At 40.7% G+C, this 18,347-nt stretch overlaps 2 protein-coding genes across 5 annotated transcripts in view; both read right to left on the bottom strand.

The window, feature by feature from the left end:
- Nucleotides 1-342: 342 nt before the first annotated feature.
- CAVIN4 (caveolae associated protein 4) lies at nt 343-11,665 on the bottom strand. The gene is made up of 2 exons (XM_017348966.4): nt 11,051-11,665; nt 343-3,612 (listed from the first exon to the last, which is right to left on the bottom strand). The coding sequence occupies exons 1-2, from the start codon at nt 11,456-11,458 to the stop codon at nt 2,929-2,931; spliced, it is 1,092 nt and encodes a 363-aa protein (XP_017204455.3). The 5' UTR covers nt 11,459-11,665; the 3' UTR covers nt 343-2,928.
- A 306-nt stretch (nt 11,666-11,971) lies between these two features.
- Nucleotides 11,972-18,347, bottom strand: part of LOC100347865 (myb/SANT-like DNA-binding domain-containing protein 3) — a 178,689-nt gene continuing 172,313 nt past the window's right edge. For all 4 annotated transcript variants that reach the window (XM_089301180.1, XM_089301188.1, XM_089301194.1 and 1 more), the window contains 2 exons: nt 17,440-17,598; nt 11,972-13,079 (listed from right to left, as the gene is read on the bottom strand). In XM_089301180.1, coding sequence (XP_089157306.1) covers nt 12,995-13,079; nt 17,440-17,598 — 244 coding nt within the window. In that variant the 3' untranslated portion in view covers nt 11,972-12,994. The remainder of the gene's footprint in view (nt 13,080-17,439; nt 17,599-18,347) is intronic.

Here is an 18,347-nt window from a genome sequence, read left to right as displayed (position 1 = left end):
ACAGAGCTGGTCACTACGACATAGAAAATTCAGCATAAGCACTTTTCATTTTTTCATTCTCTATGGACCAGAGACCAGCATGCCTCAATTTCAAAAGGTATTGAGGCCGGGACCATAAAGGTTATCAAACACTGCCCCCACTCCCAATTTTGGGATTGTATCTATAATTTTTTAGTGGGATTTAATAAAGAAGCTATAGAAAACATGTCCCGGAATTTAAAAAATGATTGGCCCAGTGGTTTCATGTAGTGGAATAGCACAATTAACTGCAGTTCTGTGGAATATTTTCTATAACATGACCCATACTTTTTAGCTGACAGAATCATAATGACACTTCAGGCCTTTTTCTAAACCAAATCCTTTAATGTGCAGGGAAGGCAAAAAATGAAGTCAAAAGTTTATATTTTTAATTTATGGAAACTTGCTCAAGGGAATTCACACACACACATCTCAAGGACACTCAGAGTGAGCGGAATTTTCATGCACATTATTATTATTCCACATTTGCCTTAACAGGTAAGCCAGAATCAGGCCATCATCCATCACAGAGGGAGCACCTGGATCACCCATGAGGCAAGACTTGCCCTACCCCGCTTCACTGTCTACTCTGCAGAAGTGCTTGAGGGTAGGCTCCATGCCCCAGGGGTCTGTGGATGCTGCACTGGGGGATAAATCCTGCTAATGGTTTCATCTGAATGAGTTATTTAAAATCTGGCATTTAGAACTGCTAAACATAAAAGAGAAATTTGTTCTGTGTTGCCTGAAATGTTAAAGAATACAGATTAGAATGTCTCACATTACATGACGCATGTGATCCTGCAGCCCATTACCTTTATACCATGGAAACAGGGTAAAAGCAGAAGAGATATGAATGTGGAATTCAGAAATGCCCTAAATACTGGAAGAAATGACAGAAGACAGAAGGAAAACGAAGAGGAAATCCTAGCAGTACAGGCTTACAACGCTTGGGGGGCTGCACAGGGCCTGTTGTGACGAAGAGCTGACTAACATTCAAATGCATCTACACAGCAAATGTTCAAGTCTGGTTTATACAATGGATCCGTAAGCCAACTGACTTCACGAAACTTCCTTGATAGTTTTGCAGAAAAATATATTAGCCCAATTAATACCTATTTTACACCAGGCTGGAAAACAAAATCTTCTAACGTTACATTCTTCCTAACCTATAAGCATCTATTTCAAGGATGAGCACATCAAACTTTGCATGTTGTCGTTAGCATTCATTAGCAAAAATATTTACAGCTGGAACACTGACCGCAAGCTTTGCGATGTCTTTTTAAGTTCAAATGTATTATGGCTCTTAATGAAATATGTGATTAAATATCCAAGCTCTTTCTAAACTGTAATAAAAAATTTTAAGTTATTTTTTGAAAATTTTATTCAATGTTGTATAACCTTTATTTTCAATATAAAAAGATAATGATATGAACAACTTATGACTTTATCATGTATTCATGCAGAGTAAAGAGGAAATGATGTTCAATCAAGCTCCCAGGCCATACTCTCTGGGTAACTGAGTCAAATACTTTAAGGTGGGTTGTGTGTGTCTGAGTGTGTATGTTTATATTTATTATTTTTAAGTGTGACATGACTATCCAAAACTTATCTGAAAGGGGGGGGTGAAACGAGATGGCTGATTATTGTGCATACTCTTCCAATTCAACCATGTCTTCATTTCTTCCCTGTTACAAAACTGTAAGATTTAAATGTGCTACACATACAGAGCCAGTGTGACCATTTCTTGCTTCAGTAACACCGTCTCTTTTCTGATTTGACTGACTTAAAGCTAACAGATCAGTGAAACCTGACTTCCTGCAAAAGTAGCAAGGATGGATGTGAACTCCTACACTGTTTTGTACAATTGAGTCCTGAAGGGTTCACTCTGGAAAACAAACATTTGAGGTCATTTCCAAACCCGCTGCATCAGGGCTGACTTCAGAGAAGCCATCTGGTCAGTTTTATGCCTCATGCTGGTCAAATCAATATTGCAGTAACCCACCATAAACCTCAATAGAAAGAACACTAGAGGATTTTTCCAGGGAGCATTTTAAGACCCAACAAAAACTCTAGGTTTGGTTCTACTCTGATGAAAAGTCACCCAAACGTTTATTTTTCACCCGAGTCTGTGGAAAGGCTTCTGAAGACCTACTTTAGCTTCTGTCCAACCCCGGACCTCATTGCTTGGTGCTCAGAGCTTTTTCAGCAAGTGCAATTATTTTAATTCTCTTTTTGAGGTTTGTTTTCTTGTTCTCCAGAATGCATAATGTTTTCTTTGATCTTCAGAGCAGTCTTCGGAGAGGGCAAGGCAGACTAACCCTCTCCATTCTTATCAATGAGAACAGGCAGATGACTTGCCAATTGCTTTTGCAAGAAGTAAAACTATGATGCTGCAGCCAAATGCTCCGTTCCAGAATTTTCAACTTTTTTTAATGCAAAAGCAACAAAAGGGGGCTGGGATGGCTAATTTATTAATGGATTTGTTGGTGTGAACATCTGGAGAAAGTCCACCCATCAGTCATTTTCTTTTGAAGTTAATCTAGACCAAAATTGAGAGTTCACTTGCAAATAATGGCCACAAATACGTCTCTCATTTGTTTCAGATGAACAAACACCTAATTAGCCTGAGCTAGGCAAGTGGTTTTTGGTGGGCAAGAGAAAGGAACTTAAAAATCCCCAGCTGCCATGAGAAAGGTTGACACAAGGGAAAAAGCTGCTAGAATCATCTATGCTCAAGGGGAAAGCATGAATTCCCTAGGAAATGTACATGATATTTAGATTATCTTGAAGATTTTAAATGTAAGAAGAGATATGCTTTCCTAAATGGCATTTAAATGCAAAGGACTATCCTGTTGACACTAAACCTGCTGGACTAAGGAGATTTATATTTGCCGTAGATGTAATTTCTCTTTAAGATGACTGCTTTAAATCCAACAAAAGAGATTCATCATCCTCTACTCTGACCTGAGGTTTAAAAGTAACCTTTAAAGGCTCGGGGGTTGGGGTCTCCCCTCCTTCACGGGGAGGGGACCCAGCCCTGGCCGCCTCCTGCTCTGCTTCGCTGAGCTCATCACTGTACAGCTCCCGGATGGGGCTGAGAGTCCCGCTCCTCGAGAGGATGTCCACGCCCAGCTCCCTGCCGTCTTCCCGACTTTCCGCCACAGCTGGGTCCTTAGCTTTCCTAAGGCTGCGCATCTTAAAAGCTTCCTTTGAGGGAGCTGCATTAGAAATAGATTTTTTAAATCTCTCCCCGGACTGCCTCAGCCTCTCCCCGGACTGCCTCAGCCTCTCTCCCGACTGCCTCAGCCTCTCTCTCCTCTCTGGCGTCACTATTCTAGTTCTAATTCTATTCACTTTCTTGTCAAAATTCTGCCGTGTCTTCTGCATGTTTTCTTTGGAAAATGCCTTTTTGATATTATCAATGCGCTCCTTGCCTGACTTCCTAAGTCTGGCAGATCTGCTTTCTTCAACATAATATTCTTCATCCGAAGAGAGCTCTATTGGGGGATCAAAGACGTCGTCCTCCACCTCCTGATTCTCGGACAGGTTTGTGTCTTTAACGATCGACAAGGAAGTTGGACACCGTGTCTTCTCCTACAGGACAGAGCAACAAAACACGTTAGCGCTTCCGCTGCTGCGGATTCACTCACTCACCCTGTGCAGACACCTTGTAAACCTCCCCCAGGGGCTGTTCATCAGGAAGTGCTGGCAATTCTCAGGGTGTCCTGTTCCTTCACCCTTTTTGCTTCCCTCTGAGCAGCCTTACCTATCCACTTCTGTGATAGCCTTGCCTTTCCACTTCAGATCCAATTGTAAGCAAACTCACACCGATTTTACCTTCACCTTCCCCCACCTCCTAAGGTGAAGACACAAGTCTAAATGATGTCTCTATCTAGACCTAACACCAGCATCTCAAACTTAGAAAGTCCCATCCACCATCCACTCCAGCCCTACTTCTTTCCCTGTCCCTTTTGGCACCAACATACTTCCAGGTGCTACACAAGACAAAATTTCAGTTATCATCCCAAATATTTCCTCTCCCTCCTCGTCCAAAATCCAGCTGGTCATCAAAGTCTGTTCGTAATACTGCTTCATAATCCATCTGTTCCCTCATACCTCATGCCGTCTCTATCAATGTCTTTTTTTTTTTAAGATTTTATTTATTTATTTATTTGAGAGGTAGAATTAAAGACAGTGAGAGGGAGAAACAGAGAAAGGTCTTCCGTCTGTTGGTTCACTCCTCAGATGGTCGCAACGGTCAGAGCTGCGCCTATCCGAAGCCAGGAGCCAGGTGTTTCCTCCCGGTCTTCCACATGGGTGCAGGGGCCCAAGGACTTGGGCCATCTTCCACTGCTTTCCCAGGCCACAGCAGAGAGCTAGATCGGAAGAGGAACAGCCAGAACTAGAACCAGTGCGCAAATGGGATGCCGGCACCGGAGGCAGAGGATTAACCTGCACCACAGCGCAGATCTTTATCACCTTGGGTCTGAACTTGTCAATTCTCATCACTGATCCCTCCACTTCCAAAATATCAGTGAAGTATTTCCTGAGAAATCTTACTGAAGCACAGCTCTAGTTACATCCTTTTAGAACTTCTGGGAGCTCATCAGGACTCAAAGAGTGAAGGCGAACTTCTCCAGCATGCTTAGAAGCTTCCTGCATTTGAGCTGAGCTTACTTTCCCACTCCTCTAGCCCAGCAACATGCACCACTCTCAGTTCCTCCAGCACAAAATGTTTTGAGCCTTTGATGCCTTTATGTGAAGTCTGATATCTTAAATGCCTCCCCCACCTCTTTTAAGTTTTGTGAATGTAATTTTTTCTACAATCAATTCAAATGTCCCATCTTCCCCAAGTAGCTAATTTTGTCTCTGACACCAAAAGAACATCTATTTTCCACCATTTATGACATCACAGTGTGAACAGAATTGGAACTCCACTCCTTTACTTAGGATTCCCTGGGGCCAACACAAGATGAAAGCCTCCTTGAGGGGCTGGCACTCTGGCACAGTGGGTTAACGCCCTGGCCTGAAGTGCCAGCATCCCATGTGGGCTCTGGTTCTAGTCCCAGCTGCTCCTCTTCCGATCCAGCTCTCTGCTATGGCCTGGGAAAGCAGCAGAAGACAGCCCAAGTCCTTGGGCCCCTGCACCCACGTGGGGGACCCAGAAGAAGCTCCTGGCTCCTGGCTTCGCATCAGCACAGCTCCAGTCATTGCAGCCAATTGGAGAGTGAACCAGCAGATGGAAGACCTCTCTATCTCTACCTCTCTCTGTAACTCTTTCAAGTAAATAAAATAAATCTTTAAAAAAAGAAGAGATAATGTGCCTTATTTATGTTTTATGCCCAACTTCTATAAGCACCTTATACATGATAGGTAGACTCAATAACTGATGGTTGGATCCAATAAGAGGCTTGCACCTTTGTATAACAGTTACTGAGTACCATCATGTTCAATGTTCTAGAAACTGAGAGACTTCTGACAAGAAATGAGAGTGAAAGAGCTGACATTCTTGGAAACAAACAAGTAAAACATATAGCAGATTATGGCCGGCGCCACGGCTCACTTGGCTAATCCTCCGCCTGCGGCACCAGCAACCCATTCTAGTCCCGGTTGGGGCGCCGGATTCTGTCCCAGTTGCTCCTCTTCCAGGCCAGCTCTCTGCTGTGGCCCGGGAAGGTAGTGGAAGATGGCCCAAGTGCTTGGGCCCTGCACCCTATGGGAGACCGGGAGGAAGCACCTGGCTCTTGGCTTCGGATCAGCACAGCCACCAGCTGTGACACGCCAGCCGTAGCGGTCATTTGGGGGGTGAACCAACAGAAGGAAGATCTTTCTCTCTGTCTCTCTCTCTCACTGTCTAACTCTGCCTGTCAAAAAAAAAAAAATATAGCAGATTAGAGAGTGATAAGGGCCAAGGTGAAAAATAAAAAAGGGGAGAGGAATTCACAGCAACTGGGGAGGGCACCATCTGAACTACACCGGTCAGAAAAGTCTCCAAACAGTAAGGTGACACCTGAGCCTAGACCCAAAGGTTGTGCATATATCTAGGAAGACAGAGAAACAGCAAGTAAGGCAGTGTGGCTGCCACAGAGTGACCAAGAGGCAAGAACAGAAGGAGAAAGAGTAAGAGACACTGCAGGCAGGCCAGACCCTGTGTACTCTGTATTCAATAATAGGGATAGAGGCTCTTTTTCAAGTATGAAACTCTTTTAAAGGTGATCCAAGAAAAAAAAAAAGAATTACTCTGCTGAAAACAAGCTACAGAGGCAAGGTAAGAGACAAGGAGAAGAGCGAACAGCACTGATACAAGGCAGGTGAGGGAGGGACTGGGATGCCGGCAGAGGCGCAGTGAGAAGCTGTGATGTTTGGATGCAGAGTGGCAGAGGGTGTCAGGGATGGTTCTTGAGCACACGGTCTGCGCGACACAAGGGGAGACTTTCAGTAAATGAGATGGGGAAGACAGCAGGAGGAGGACACTGGAGGGGCATAAATCTTGCCTTGAAATGACCACTAGACAAGCAAGCAGGGATGCTGAGCAGGCACCTGAGATTACAAGCCTGGCATTTAGAAGACAGGACTTGGCTAGACACAGAAACTTAGGAATCCATAATATAAAAAACCAAATTAAAAGCCATGAGACCAGATAAAAGAGAACACCAGGGGCTGGCGCCGTGGCTCACTTGGTTAATCCTTCGCCTGCGGCACTGGCATCTCATATGGACGCCGGTTCTAGTCCCGGCTGCTCCTCTTCCAGTCTAGCTCTCTGCTGTGGCCCGGGGAAGGCAGTGGAGGATGGCCCAAGTGCATGGGAGACCAGGAAGAAGCGCCTGGCTCCTGGCTTCGGATCAGCGCAGCGCCAGCCGTAGCAGCCATTTGGGGGGTGAACATACAGAAGGAAGACCTTTCTCTTTGTCTCTCTCTCTCTCACTGTCTATAACTCTACCTGTCAAATAAATTTTTAAAAATTTAAAAAATAAAAAAAAGAGAGAGAACACCAAGAAACTGGCTGAATTGGCAATACTCTATTACTCAAAACTCTTTGGGGCCAAAGTATGTATCAGAATTCCAAATACATCAGATTTTGGAAAACTAATATGATATAATATATAGCATTCCCTAAGAAATCCTGGAAACATTTCTGCAGTTAAAAAAACAAAAACTATATTTTGTACAGTAAGTCACACTAATGCAAGATATAAATACTATAAAAAGCCTCATGCTAGTTTAGGTCAAGCTTTGTCAACTAATGATTTCTAGTCAAACTAGGCTGTTCTTATATTTGTATTTTTAGATTTTGGGGGGATTTTGGTATTATAGATTTTGGATTCTAGACTGGCAGACAAGAAAGAAGAGATGAAAAAGAATTTAAAAGAAGGAATATAGCCCACACGGACAGGAGGAAATGCAGAAGACAGTTGAACCCTTAGGAGCTAAGAGGAAAAAAGCTGCAGGAAGAAGAGGAGGGACCAACTATGCCAAATGTGTCAAGAGAACAAGGACGAGAATTGGGTTTGGGAACACGACCACGTGACGGACATCAGAGACCTACAGAGTCAGGCCAAGATCACAGCTCTTAAAGGGAACCCAAACTACTATTTAGATTATTTCTAAAAGTAAACAGGCAGAATTTTAAACATCATGAGATTTTCAACTGAACCATCAGTTAAAACTTCTAAAAGGAACTGTGTTCCAACTCGAAATCCAGATTAAATCTATTCAATCAAAAATATGATAAATATGTAACAAACATTTATGCATATTCTAAAACTTATCAACCTGATTGTCAAGAAGATATCCCAGCAACTTTATTTCTTTGGATACTTATTTAAAATTAAAATATTTGGCTACAGGATTGGAACGTCTAGGAGCTAAAAAAGGCAGGGGTAGGCGTCTCATAACTCCCTGGTGAATCAGTCAGAAGTGGTGAAATTATTCCTCTCCTTTCCTGACACCTGCTGCAGGGAGTAGCTTCAACAGCATAGTGTGGGTTGGCATGGCCTGAGAAGGTATAATTAGAAAAGGAAGAAGTCAAAGTGTAATTACTGCTTGGTAGGGGAAAAAAACCCTCACAATCCTTCTGTGAGGACATCACATACCCTTCTTTAACTGCATAACAAATATGAAGTCGGTCTTAAAGGCCAAATAAAACAGAGGTAGAGCCAAAAAAGTACTTGTTACATATAGCATTTGGTTCCAACACCTATGAGTCAGAGATAGCATGTGTTAATGGTGAATAGACTATAATAACTGAAGATTGGAGGACTTAAGTATAATTGATCTCAAAATACAAGTAAAAAGACCATTTTTTTTGTTAACAGAATCAAAGTAATACGGCCAGGGGAATTTTGAATATACAGAAGTCTGGGACTTATTAGTAGGGTATGGCCAAGTGTCTCATTTGGTAACCATAGGCATATGGTTAGTAACTAAAATTATCAAAAGGTATGCTAAGATTCCTGGCTTGCATAATAAGAGAGGCCATCAAGGTCAAAGGATGTTCAGAGAGAAACCATAATTGTAGATGAAATAGCAGATAATTTTTTAGTGTCAACCATTCAGAGTTTGGTGAGAGCTTAGGCACACACAATTGTGGCATATAGTGTCAAAAAAGTAACAGCCAAAAGATACACCAGGGACCTTTTCCTAAGGAAAAAGTTGAATAGAAATGAAAGATAGCTGACTTGCTCAGTTTGAAATTAATTTTAGGGGCAATCTCAATATAAACATTTATACATACAAGAATTCATCATAACTAATTTTCAACACTGGGAATATTATATACAGTGTTCTAACATCTAATGTGAGTCCTTGAATCCAAGTTCTATGACAATTTGTTTTGCCTTTTTCTTTTCTCTTCAAGCTTACAAAAGGTAACAACTGCTTTTTGGCAAACTGCTGCTTACAATGTAATTTCACAGGATCTTCATGGCATTCCATCTTACAAAAGGAGAGATCCGATCTAAACTGGTACCCCTCGGTTGCTTTAACTAACAATAGGGGCTTGAAGAAAGAAAAAACTATCAGTAAGTTACAGAGACTAAGCAGGTGAATACAGAAAAACCTGAATTTAAAAAAAAATAATAATAATATCAAAACACAAACAGCATCAGCTAGAAGTTTTCAGAAACTTCTTTGCTCTAGCCTTTGAAAATCTTGATGGGAACTTGGTCCACTGCTTTGCAAAGGTTTTCAGGAGAAATGGTGGATGCCGAGTATGTTTCCTGGTGGGCCCGACACAAGTGGAAGGTAAGAAATGCACACTACTGCCAGTAGTGAATTGAAGAATGGGTACTACATTCTCCAAAACCAAATCTAGCTCTCCGCTACATAAAGAACAACATACCAAGACTACACACTTAGTCTTTGAAACTTTTTTTTTCTTCAAAATTTTTAAGCCTAGAAAAAAGGACTTCCAGGAATTCATGGTGAAAGGTAAATAGTAAAGAACTTCCAGTGGCATAGTCCTGCCCATCTACCTTTGAAATAAGCAATTTCTCTCTCCTTCCTATTGCTTTTTCCTAAACAATCTGTAAAGTCTCTTAAAAACAGGTTGAAAATACCACTCTGCCTTCACAGTATAACTCTCCTTCAGTCAGAGAGCTACAGAAAATTGACTAATGTGTAAGGAATGCTGGGGGCAGTGAGTTATGGATCACATCCCTAGTATCTTACAAATACCTGCCTACACTACCCAACTGTGTTGCTATTTCATTTCGTTGGTATTCTTCTAGAGCTTTTTCCTTATACACATGGGCATTCGTTTTAAAAATTACAGTGTGACAACATTTTCTTTAGCACCAGTGAACATCCCTGCATATATTCCTGATTTTATGACTAAAACCAAATTTTTGATATCAAATTTTGCACTCAGAAGGTTTACAGACTTGTAAAGTTAATACATACTATCAAACTTTCATTCTATAAATAGTGTACCAGTGAATACTCTCACTAGCAGAATGTGATGGTGTTGTTTTCTCCTACCCTTAAATTCTGAGTCCACATTTTAGTAACTGCCAATATTGAAATGGCCAAAAGTTAAATTTTATTATTTAGTCTTTTGTGTCAAATTTTATTATTTATTTTGTCTTTTACTATGTGTTTTTCTTTGTTTACTAGGGAAGGAGAATTCAGCTTTTTCCTTTTGATTTCTAAGTTTTAAAAATACTGACAAAGGGGCCAGTGCCATGGTGCAGTAGGTTAATCTTCTGCCTGCAGCACTGGCATCCCATATGGGTGCTAGTTCTAGTCCCAGCTGCTCCTCTTCCAATCCAGCTCTCTGCTATTGCCTGGGAAGGCAGTGGAAGATGGCCCAAGTGCTTGGACCCCTGCACCTGCATGGGAGACCCAGAGGAAGCACCTGGCTCCTGGCTTCAGATCAGCACAGCTCCAGTCATTGCGACCATTTGGGGAGTGAACCAACAGAAGGAAGACCTTTCTCTCTGTCTTTCCCTCTCACTGTCGGTAACTCTACCTCTCAAATAAATAAAATCTTTAAAAAAAAAAAGTGACATGATGCATTTGCCACCGTCAAGTTCCATGTCAAAAACTGAGTGGCAAGTACACAATAATGTGGGAACTTAGCTCTCAACATGGTTTTTATACTTAACTGTAAAGAGTCCCTTCATTTCCTGTTTTCTAAAACAAAGAAGTGTTTTAAATGAGAGGCTTCTTAGATTTCCTCTAGTTCTAACATTCTCAAAGTCTATGAGAGGACAACATACTAAAATAGGGCTAATATGCCAAAACAGCCTTACTAATATTAAGTTTCAAAGGCAAGAAATAGCCTAAGCCATGAGCCACAGTTCATATTACAAGAGATGGTTGGGAAGCTCAGAATACCAATATAAGAGAAAGTACATTAGTTAACACAGAAGTGGTTTTCCTCCTGAGATCTCTGCTGACACAGAATTTCTTTGCATTAATACACATAATATTTAAGCTGTGAAACTGGAAACTGGAACCTCTGGTTTGACTTGTTGACAAAGAATACAAGACTAAATTATAGTAATCAAGCTGAACACAAGCGCAAGCTCACCTGGAATATTACCACGCGGAATTTGTTTTTCTTCATTATTTCCTCTTGCTTGGCTTCAACTTTTGTAACATGAACCTGTTGCTTCTCCACCCGGGCCTTCACATCTTTAATGTGAGCACTAACTTTGCGGGTTTTCTCAAACAACTTGTTAATGATATAGCCCGTATTGCTATGTGACTGTGAAAACTTCAGCAGGTCGATCTGGACAGATTTTATGGCATTTTCCATGTCCCTGTGTCTCTCCTCTATTCTCTTCTGGCTTGCCTGCACACTGTCCACGATGGAGGCTACCTTGTCCAACACAGTCACAATGGTAAGCGCGGCATCTTGGTCTTCATCCTCTGAGACACTTGATAGGCGATTCTGGTGGATTTTATCAGCATTTGAAGCAGACCCATTATGCTCCATTTTGCTTAATTCTCAGCAAAAGAGGTCCTACCACAATCAATTCTGGCACTAAGAACAGAAAGTCAGCTTGGTAACAGCACCCGGGTTGTTTAAAAGGCTGAAAACCCCACCCTTGGAGAGTGGTCAAGTATTTATAACTACAAATATCCATCCATGACTGCTCTGCAATATGAGCCTTTGCAAAGCAGAGGGACCTGTTCCAAGCATGCTTGCTGACTGACTAAGGGACTCAAATAAGACTATGTGGATAGATAGAAGAGGAAATCTTTTTTTAAGAAAGTTCACTAAAGCCATCTTGTAACTATTAAGTCTAAAAGCCAAGTGACTAAAAAAGCAGACTCCAAATATTGAGTAAAGCTTTTGCCTTAATTTCAACTAGTATTTGTAAGAGCACAGAGGAATTTTGCACTGACATCTGCTTTTCTATTAATTTCATCCACTAAATGTATGGATACATCAATATCAAAGAATGTAGTTAAAAAAACACACACACACACACCAAAACGGAGGCCATATAGTGAAAACATTATATTATAACATGCTTTTCCAAACAAAATATTAAAATTAATATTTAATTTTAAACATATTCTTTAAATTCTACATGCATACTTTTGAATATCTAAACTACAAGTTAAACAGCTGAATACATTCTACTCACACTTCAAATCTTTTAACACCAACAATCTATTAATAGAGTTATTACTACAGGACAAATTTGGATAGAGATCTTCAGTAATTTTTAAGCTCACTTTAAGAGCACCAATCATTAATAATCATTTTTGCATTTTATTCACAAACACTGATACAATTTGTTTATGTTAAACAAAGATTTTCTTTAAAAATGAATATGTATTAAAGTATTTCAACTGATAGAGTAAGCTTTATTCCAATCTGCTTATTAAACAGCCTATTTCCATAATATCTAAATCTACTGTTCAGTGATCTGTTCCATCATTACTTCCACTTTTTTGAATTATTAGAATTGTTTTTCAAAGAGAATAATCAAATTCCAGTCCATACATCTTATAAATATTTTACATCTAACACACACAGCTTCATAGTTCATGCGATAGGCAGTGTCTAAAAAATTGGTTACTAAATCTCAAAAACATTTAAATCTCTATTTAAACACAGTGTCTTCTAGATTTTTTTTGTAAGAAAAGTAATCTGTAAACATTTTTACCTTTAGTTCATGCTTGGTCATTGGCTGTGGTCACTGTGGAAGAAGTGGTATGACTTTATAATCATTTGTGTAGTCCATCTTTGCAAAAATATTACATTCCATGGGGGAGGAACAAGTCTTAGAATTACCATGTGGTACAAATTCATGAAATCAATTTCCATATTTAAAAACATAAAACAAAGACTACTAAACAGTCCAAAACTGTTGTAGCTGAATATTCTACATACAAGCCAACAGGACTACACTAAAAATGTCCAAAAATAAGGCCTCTGAAATAAATATTTCCATTCTTTAAAAAAAGACATAATAAATGTATATCACATGGTCAGTGTACATATATAAAAGTCATCAGTTTAAACCATCCTGGATGACGTATCTGAAGTAAAATGACCTAGGTTTTGCTTCTGTCGACGTCCTCTATTGTTTTTTGGGCATTTTCTGTTGTGATTAAAGAAGGAAAGAAAAATGTTTTGATAATTAGGTTTAGGAAACGTCAAAATTTTCCAAAGTAATATACATTTTTACACATGAAGTGGAAACAAGATGCTATTTGGTGCAAGACAAGATAAAACTGAACACAATGTCGGGCTGCTACCCTCTCCAGAGAGCTGGGAGTTGAGAGAGTTGGTTATCAAATTTGGGTACACACAAAATTTCCTCTGGCCCAGCAGTTCCCCAGCCACAGTGACTGAGAACACAGGACACTTGCTGACAGTAGAAAGAACCCTGGCCTTGTGAGCATCATGATACCTCCAAAACAACAGCTTAGAGATGAAGGGAGGAAGGGGGAAGCACACTTATTAACCTCAGATATGAATACATAGCTATGCTTACTGATTTTAGACAACGATTCATAAGAAGTCCTTCCACAACCTGCTGGGGCAAACCACAGAACCCCAAAAGGAACTACCATGCTGAGGATAAGGGGTTTTCCTTGACCCTGCTCTCATTTCTCCATTGTTTTCCATGGTGGGATGATCTGTACCATGACTGCCCTTGTGCCTTCGGCTGCAAACACCTGAGCTCTTACGATGCACGTGGTGCTGTGCTACACAATGTAGAGGCAAGCGGCTGTTGAGTTTGTGCTCTGCTAATAACTGTTCAACCCTCCATGCTCCCATAGGTAAAATACTAAGTTGGGAGTTCAAGTGACCTCTAAAATCTCTGCCAGCAAGGAATTTATAATCTAATGGAAAGAAAGTCTCGTAATAACGAAAGCTCCTTGCTGTAACACTCTTTATTTTCATTCCATTTCAGAATACTGTTTTGCCTTGATTTAAAGCCTTGATGATACTTCTATTTTCAGTATGGTTTTCACAAATCTTATCTCACTAATCCTCATATTAAGGATCTGAGTAGACAGAGCAAAAACCATCACCATTTCACAGCTAAGGAAACCAGCTGAGAGGTCAAGCAACCCTCATGAACCATTACTAATTTCACTATGACCTTGAAGAAGATCCAACCCCTTAGGTCTTAGTTTTTTCATCTATAAAATAGTGGTCCTTGGCTAGGGTGATGTTCATGGTCCACACCTATCTGTCACTTTCTGAGTCTAAAAGCCTGAAGGAAGGATCACCTTCAAGCATACGAAGAGAAAATGTGACTCATGCAGTTTTGATACATGGGTCAGTGGAAACATCGCTTTAAGGAAATTTTCCCACACGCAACAGCCACCATGGGATCAGTGGACAGCTACCCCATAATGGACTGTGTGGGAGTGGCACTCCTTAAACTGCAAAGGAGAAAAGTCCAAGTACGTAATTATAATGTTCTGAATCCACAACAGCAAGACATTCTAGGGGAGGACATAGCACAACAAAAAGAGGGTCTCGGGAGAAATCTTGGAATAAACTTGAAGAGATAACCCTAAGTCATGCAGGCAGTAAGTAGTGAAGACACTTCTCAATTTAAAATATCTTGTGGGGATGGGCATCAGTTAAGATGTTGCTTGGGGTGGGTCCAGCATCATGGCATAGCCTCCACCTGAGACACCACCATCCCATATTGGTACCAGTTCAAGTCTCGATTGCTCCACTTTCTGATCCAGCTCCCTGTTAATATGCCTGGGAAAGCGTCAGAAGATGGCCCAAGTGCTTGGGGTCCTGTACTCTCATGGGAGTCCCAGAAGAAGCTCCCAGCTCCTGGCTTTGGCTTGGCCCAGCCCCAGCTGTTGAAGCAATGTGGGGAATGAACCAGCATATGGAAGATCTCTCTCTGTCTCTCTCTCTCTCTCTGTAACTCTGCCTTTCAAACAAATAAATTAAATCTTAAAAAAAAAAAAAAAGATGCTACTTGGGATGCCTGCATTATATACTGCAGTGCTTGGGTTCAAGTCCCAGTTTTGCTCCCCATTAAGGTTTCTGCTACTGCACAGCAGGTGGTGATGGCTCAAGTGAGTGGCTCCATGCTACCCATGTGGGAGACCTGGACTGAGTTCCCAGCTCCTAGCTTTGGCCTGGTCTAGTCCCAGTTATTGTGGGCATGCTGAACTAGCAGATAGATCTCTCTTTGCCTTTGTCTCTTTCCCTTTCAAATGACATAAACAAAATGTACTATAATGTCTAGGTGACTGTGAAGTATACAAATGGGTTTGGGGTACAAACTAGAGATACCTGCCAAGTAATTTTAATTTAGGGGTTAAGAATCACAGCATACTGAGAACAGAAGCACAGAGTTGGGCAACAAGCTCAATTAGGATTGTAAAGGGGCTTAAAGCCCCTTTAAGCTCTGTGACCCTGGGCAAGGTACTTCTCTGTCGCTCCCCCTCTTCACGGAGGAACGACACTAGACCCTGCGCTGTTCTTTTGTCTGCTTGGCCCTTCCTGGGTTAGCTGCCGACCCCTCCACCTCCGTGGAGGGGCGGCTCCCCCTGCCACTTTCCCCGCTTCCGCGGAGGAGTGGCACACCACCGGCCGGCTCTCTCGGGGGCTGCTCAGGTGTTCCTTCAGTTGTTCCCGGTGCATGTTGTCTTTCTCCTCCTTTATAGTCCTCTCCACCAATCCCAACTCTGCTACCCACATGCTGAGCACGCTGCTCTCCTCCAATCAGAAGCAGGATCAGCTTCTGCAGCTTATCAGTCAAATTGGCGAGAGGCAGCTGCGTAGAAGTTTACTCCTCCCTAGCGCCATATTGTGGGAGAGCAGATGCATAGAATAAGTCTTAATTCCAGTAACTTAGTCTAGTCTCAGTTGCTCCCCACACTTCTCATCTTGGGGCATTGTTTCCTTACTTCTGTACAAAAAGGGGTTGAACTTAAAGTTGCTTCCTACTAACTCTAACACCCTTTGATTCTCTTAAATCACACAACAACAATGCCTCAACGGCTTTCCCTTATTTTTTTCTTTCATCTTCTAAACAATTTATCACTCTACTTCTGCTTTATTCCAACAATGGACTGCTACATGGTCGCTATTCTATGCTACTGCACTTTTTCCCTACTTCAGTGAATTTTGCAGAAGTCCCTCAGAATAATGCTGTAAAAAACTGGCTGATAACAAAATCTTCCCTTGCTTCAAACTCTAAGCTGCTACAATATCAACTTTGAACCCTGCTCCCAATGGCCATATCTGGCTAGAAGATTCAACATGGGCTCTCCTCTTAATGATTCAGTCTAAAGAATTAAGAATTAGAAAACACTGAATCCCAATCAGGTATCTCACTTACTAGTTGGAGGACCACAGGCAAATTACTTAAATTCTGGGCCTGTATTTATTGGTCACAGCTAGCTCTGCTATTAAATGCTTTTTTTCCCTATCTTCTCTTTCTGTTCACATTATTCATTATATCATTTTGCCCCTACTTTGATCTACTGCCCAGTACTCAGTAGTCTTGCCTAAAGGCAGATCATCTGTTCTATGGAATAAAGCACACTGACTTTAGTGCCTGAATTTTATGAAAAATATGTTGCTCAGAGGACATTTTTCAACATTTCTAGATTTATCATTTCAGCTCCAGATGGCTGAGACTACTGAAGGTCTGGCATCTATGCAGACCTTGGAGAGAAGGGCCATAAATCCATTGTGGCCCGCCAATATCCATATCTGATGTGCTCCAACCCTTTGCCCAGAATAACGCAGAGATGAGGTTTATGGGTCTTGTGAATCAAACCCTCAAGGAGGTGGGAGGAGGTTATTAAGAAGAAAAGATATAAGACAAAGCAGCACAAAGACCAAAATGAACTTATTTGCTCTGACTTTTCAGAAGTTTGGTTCAGTCTGACACGTTTCCATTCAGTTTTGAAAAAAACCTATTTTATGGCAATTGAATGCCTAGTAAGTCCTTTAATTTATGATGAGTGGTTTTGCTTATGATACATAATTTTAAAGCTTATTACTTATTAGTGTAATCCAGAAAATGAAGTAATGTTAATAGAACGATACAAGAATTATATTATCTTCATCCTCTGATTTTTTTCCTTTATTATATTTATTTTACCTGAACTATATTCTTAGAGCATAAAATGTCTTATAGTTCTGTAGGGATTGAAAACTTCTGCATGACTCTTTCTGCAGACCATTATAGAATCTGCTGCCATTACTGTCTATGAATGCAATGCTCAAAGATAGCACACAGTTCTAAGATCCATAAATTCTTTTATGCCAGTGACTATTCTCATTCTCCCTCTGCCTGCAATCCAGATACACCAGTAACCCTGGCAATGAGTTCCTGCCCAAAATAGAGAGAAGTCAGCCCACAAGGAAACTTCAGGAAACTGATCCTAGGTTGTTTCCTAAGAGATCAGTGGACTTCACCCACCTTCAAGTTAAAGTCAGGCATTTCTGAAGTCATTACCTACCTTGTTATGCACATGACAATTGCTACTATAATGGCGATCTGTACAGCTCCAATAATTGCTGCGATAAGAACATGAGTGAGCTTTTGCCTACTTGGCACTACATAGAGAATACTAAAGTCTGTCTTGTCACAGTGCTGTCCAGTATAACCAGATTCACATCTGAAAAGAGAAAAAAGAAGTACTGTTATAAGAATTATAAATTTTGACATTTCCAGGTTTTGAAATTAAAAGATATAAAAGAATGATAAAAATTAAATAGGAATAAAAATTAGGTACTTTCCCACCATGTGAAAAACAAAGTAATTAGTTATTTCCCTACAAGTCTTTTTGGTATGCCTATTTTAGTGGTTCTTATGCCTATATTGCATCACATTAATTTTATGGCAGCTAAATAGTCTATCACCATCATTTCAAAATATACATAACATTCCATCCAGTGACTATATTATAGCACTTACCTGCTCCCCATTGTAAGATACATCAGTTATTTTCAAAGTTATAAATTAGGGTGTGGTAAATTTCTGGGTAAATATGCATTTTTCTATATCCTCCCTTACTCATGGTTTTGCGTTCTGCAGTTTAACCATAGTCAACTGCAATCTGAAAATATTACATGGAAAATTCCAGAAATAAGCCATTCATATGTTTTATATTGCTTATTGTTCTGAGATAGCAAGACGAAATCTCACGCCTCACACCTTCCCACTCCATCCACCTGGGATATGATTCACTCCTTTGTCTAGCATGTCCATGCTGTATATACTACCCACCGGCCTATTAGTCACTCAGCACTGAGACTGACTATTCTAGTAGAACGGTGCTTGTGTTCAAGCAAACTTTATTTTACTTACTAATGATTACAAAGCACTAGAGTACAGATGCTGGCAATTTTATTATAGAATATTGTA

This window comes from Oryctolagus cuniculus, chromosome 1 (assembly GCF_051225735.1).
Source record: "Oryctolagus cuniculus isolate XC-2025 breed Fujian yellow rabbit chromosome 1, ASM5122573v1, whole genome shotgun sequence".
Lineage (NCBI taxonomy): Eukaryota > Metazoa > Chordata > Mammalia > Lagomorpha > Leporidae > Oryctolagus > Oryctolagus cuniculus.
Note: the sequence above shows the minus strand (reverse complement) of the source record. Positions and strands in the feature narration are given on the sequence as shown.

Excerpts from the sequence above, each read along its gene's own strand:
- CAVIN4 (XM_017348966.4), bottom strand. The coding sequence starts at position 11,458 with ATGGAGCATAATGGGTCTGCTTCAAATGCTGATAAAATCCACCAGAAT. Across the intron at positions 3,613-11,050 it reads TCCGCGTGGTAATATTCCAG|GAGAAGACACGGTGTCCAAC; the intron begins GTGAGCTTGCGC and ends TCTGTCCTGTAG.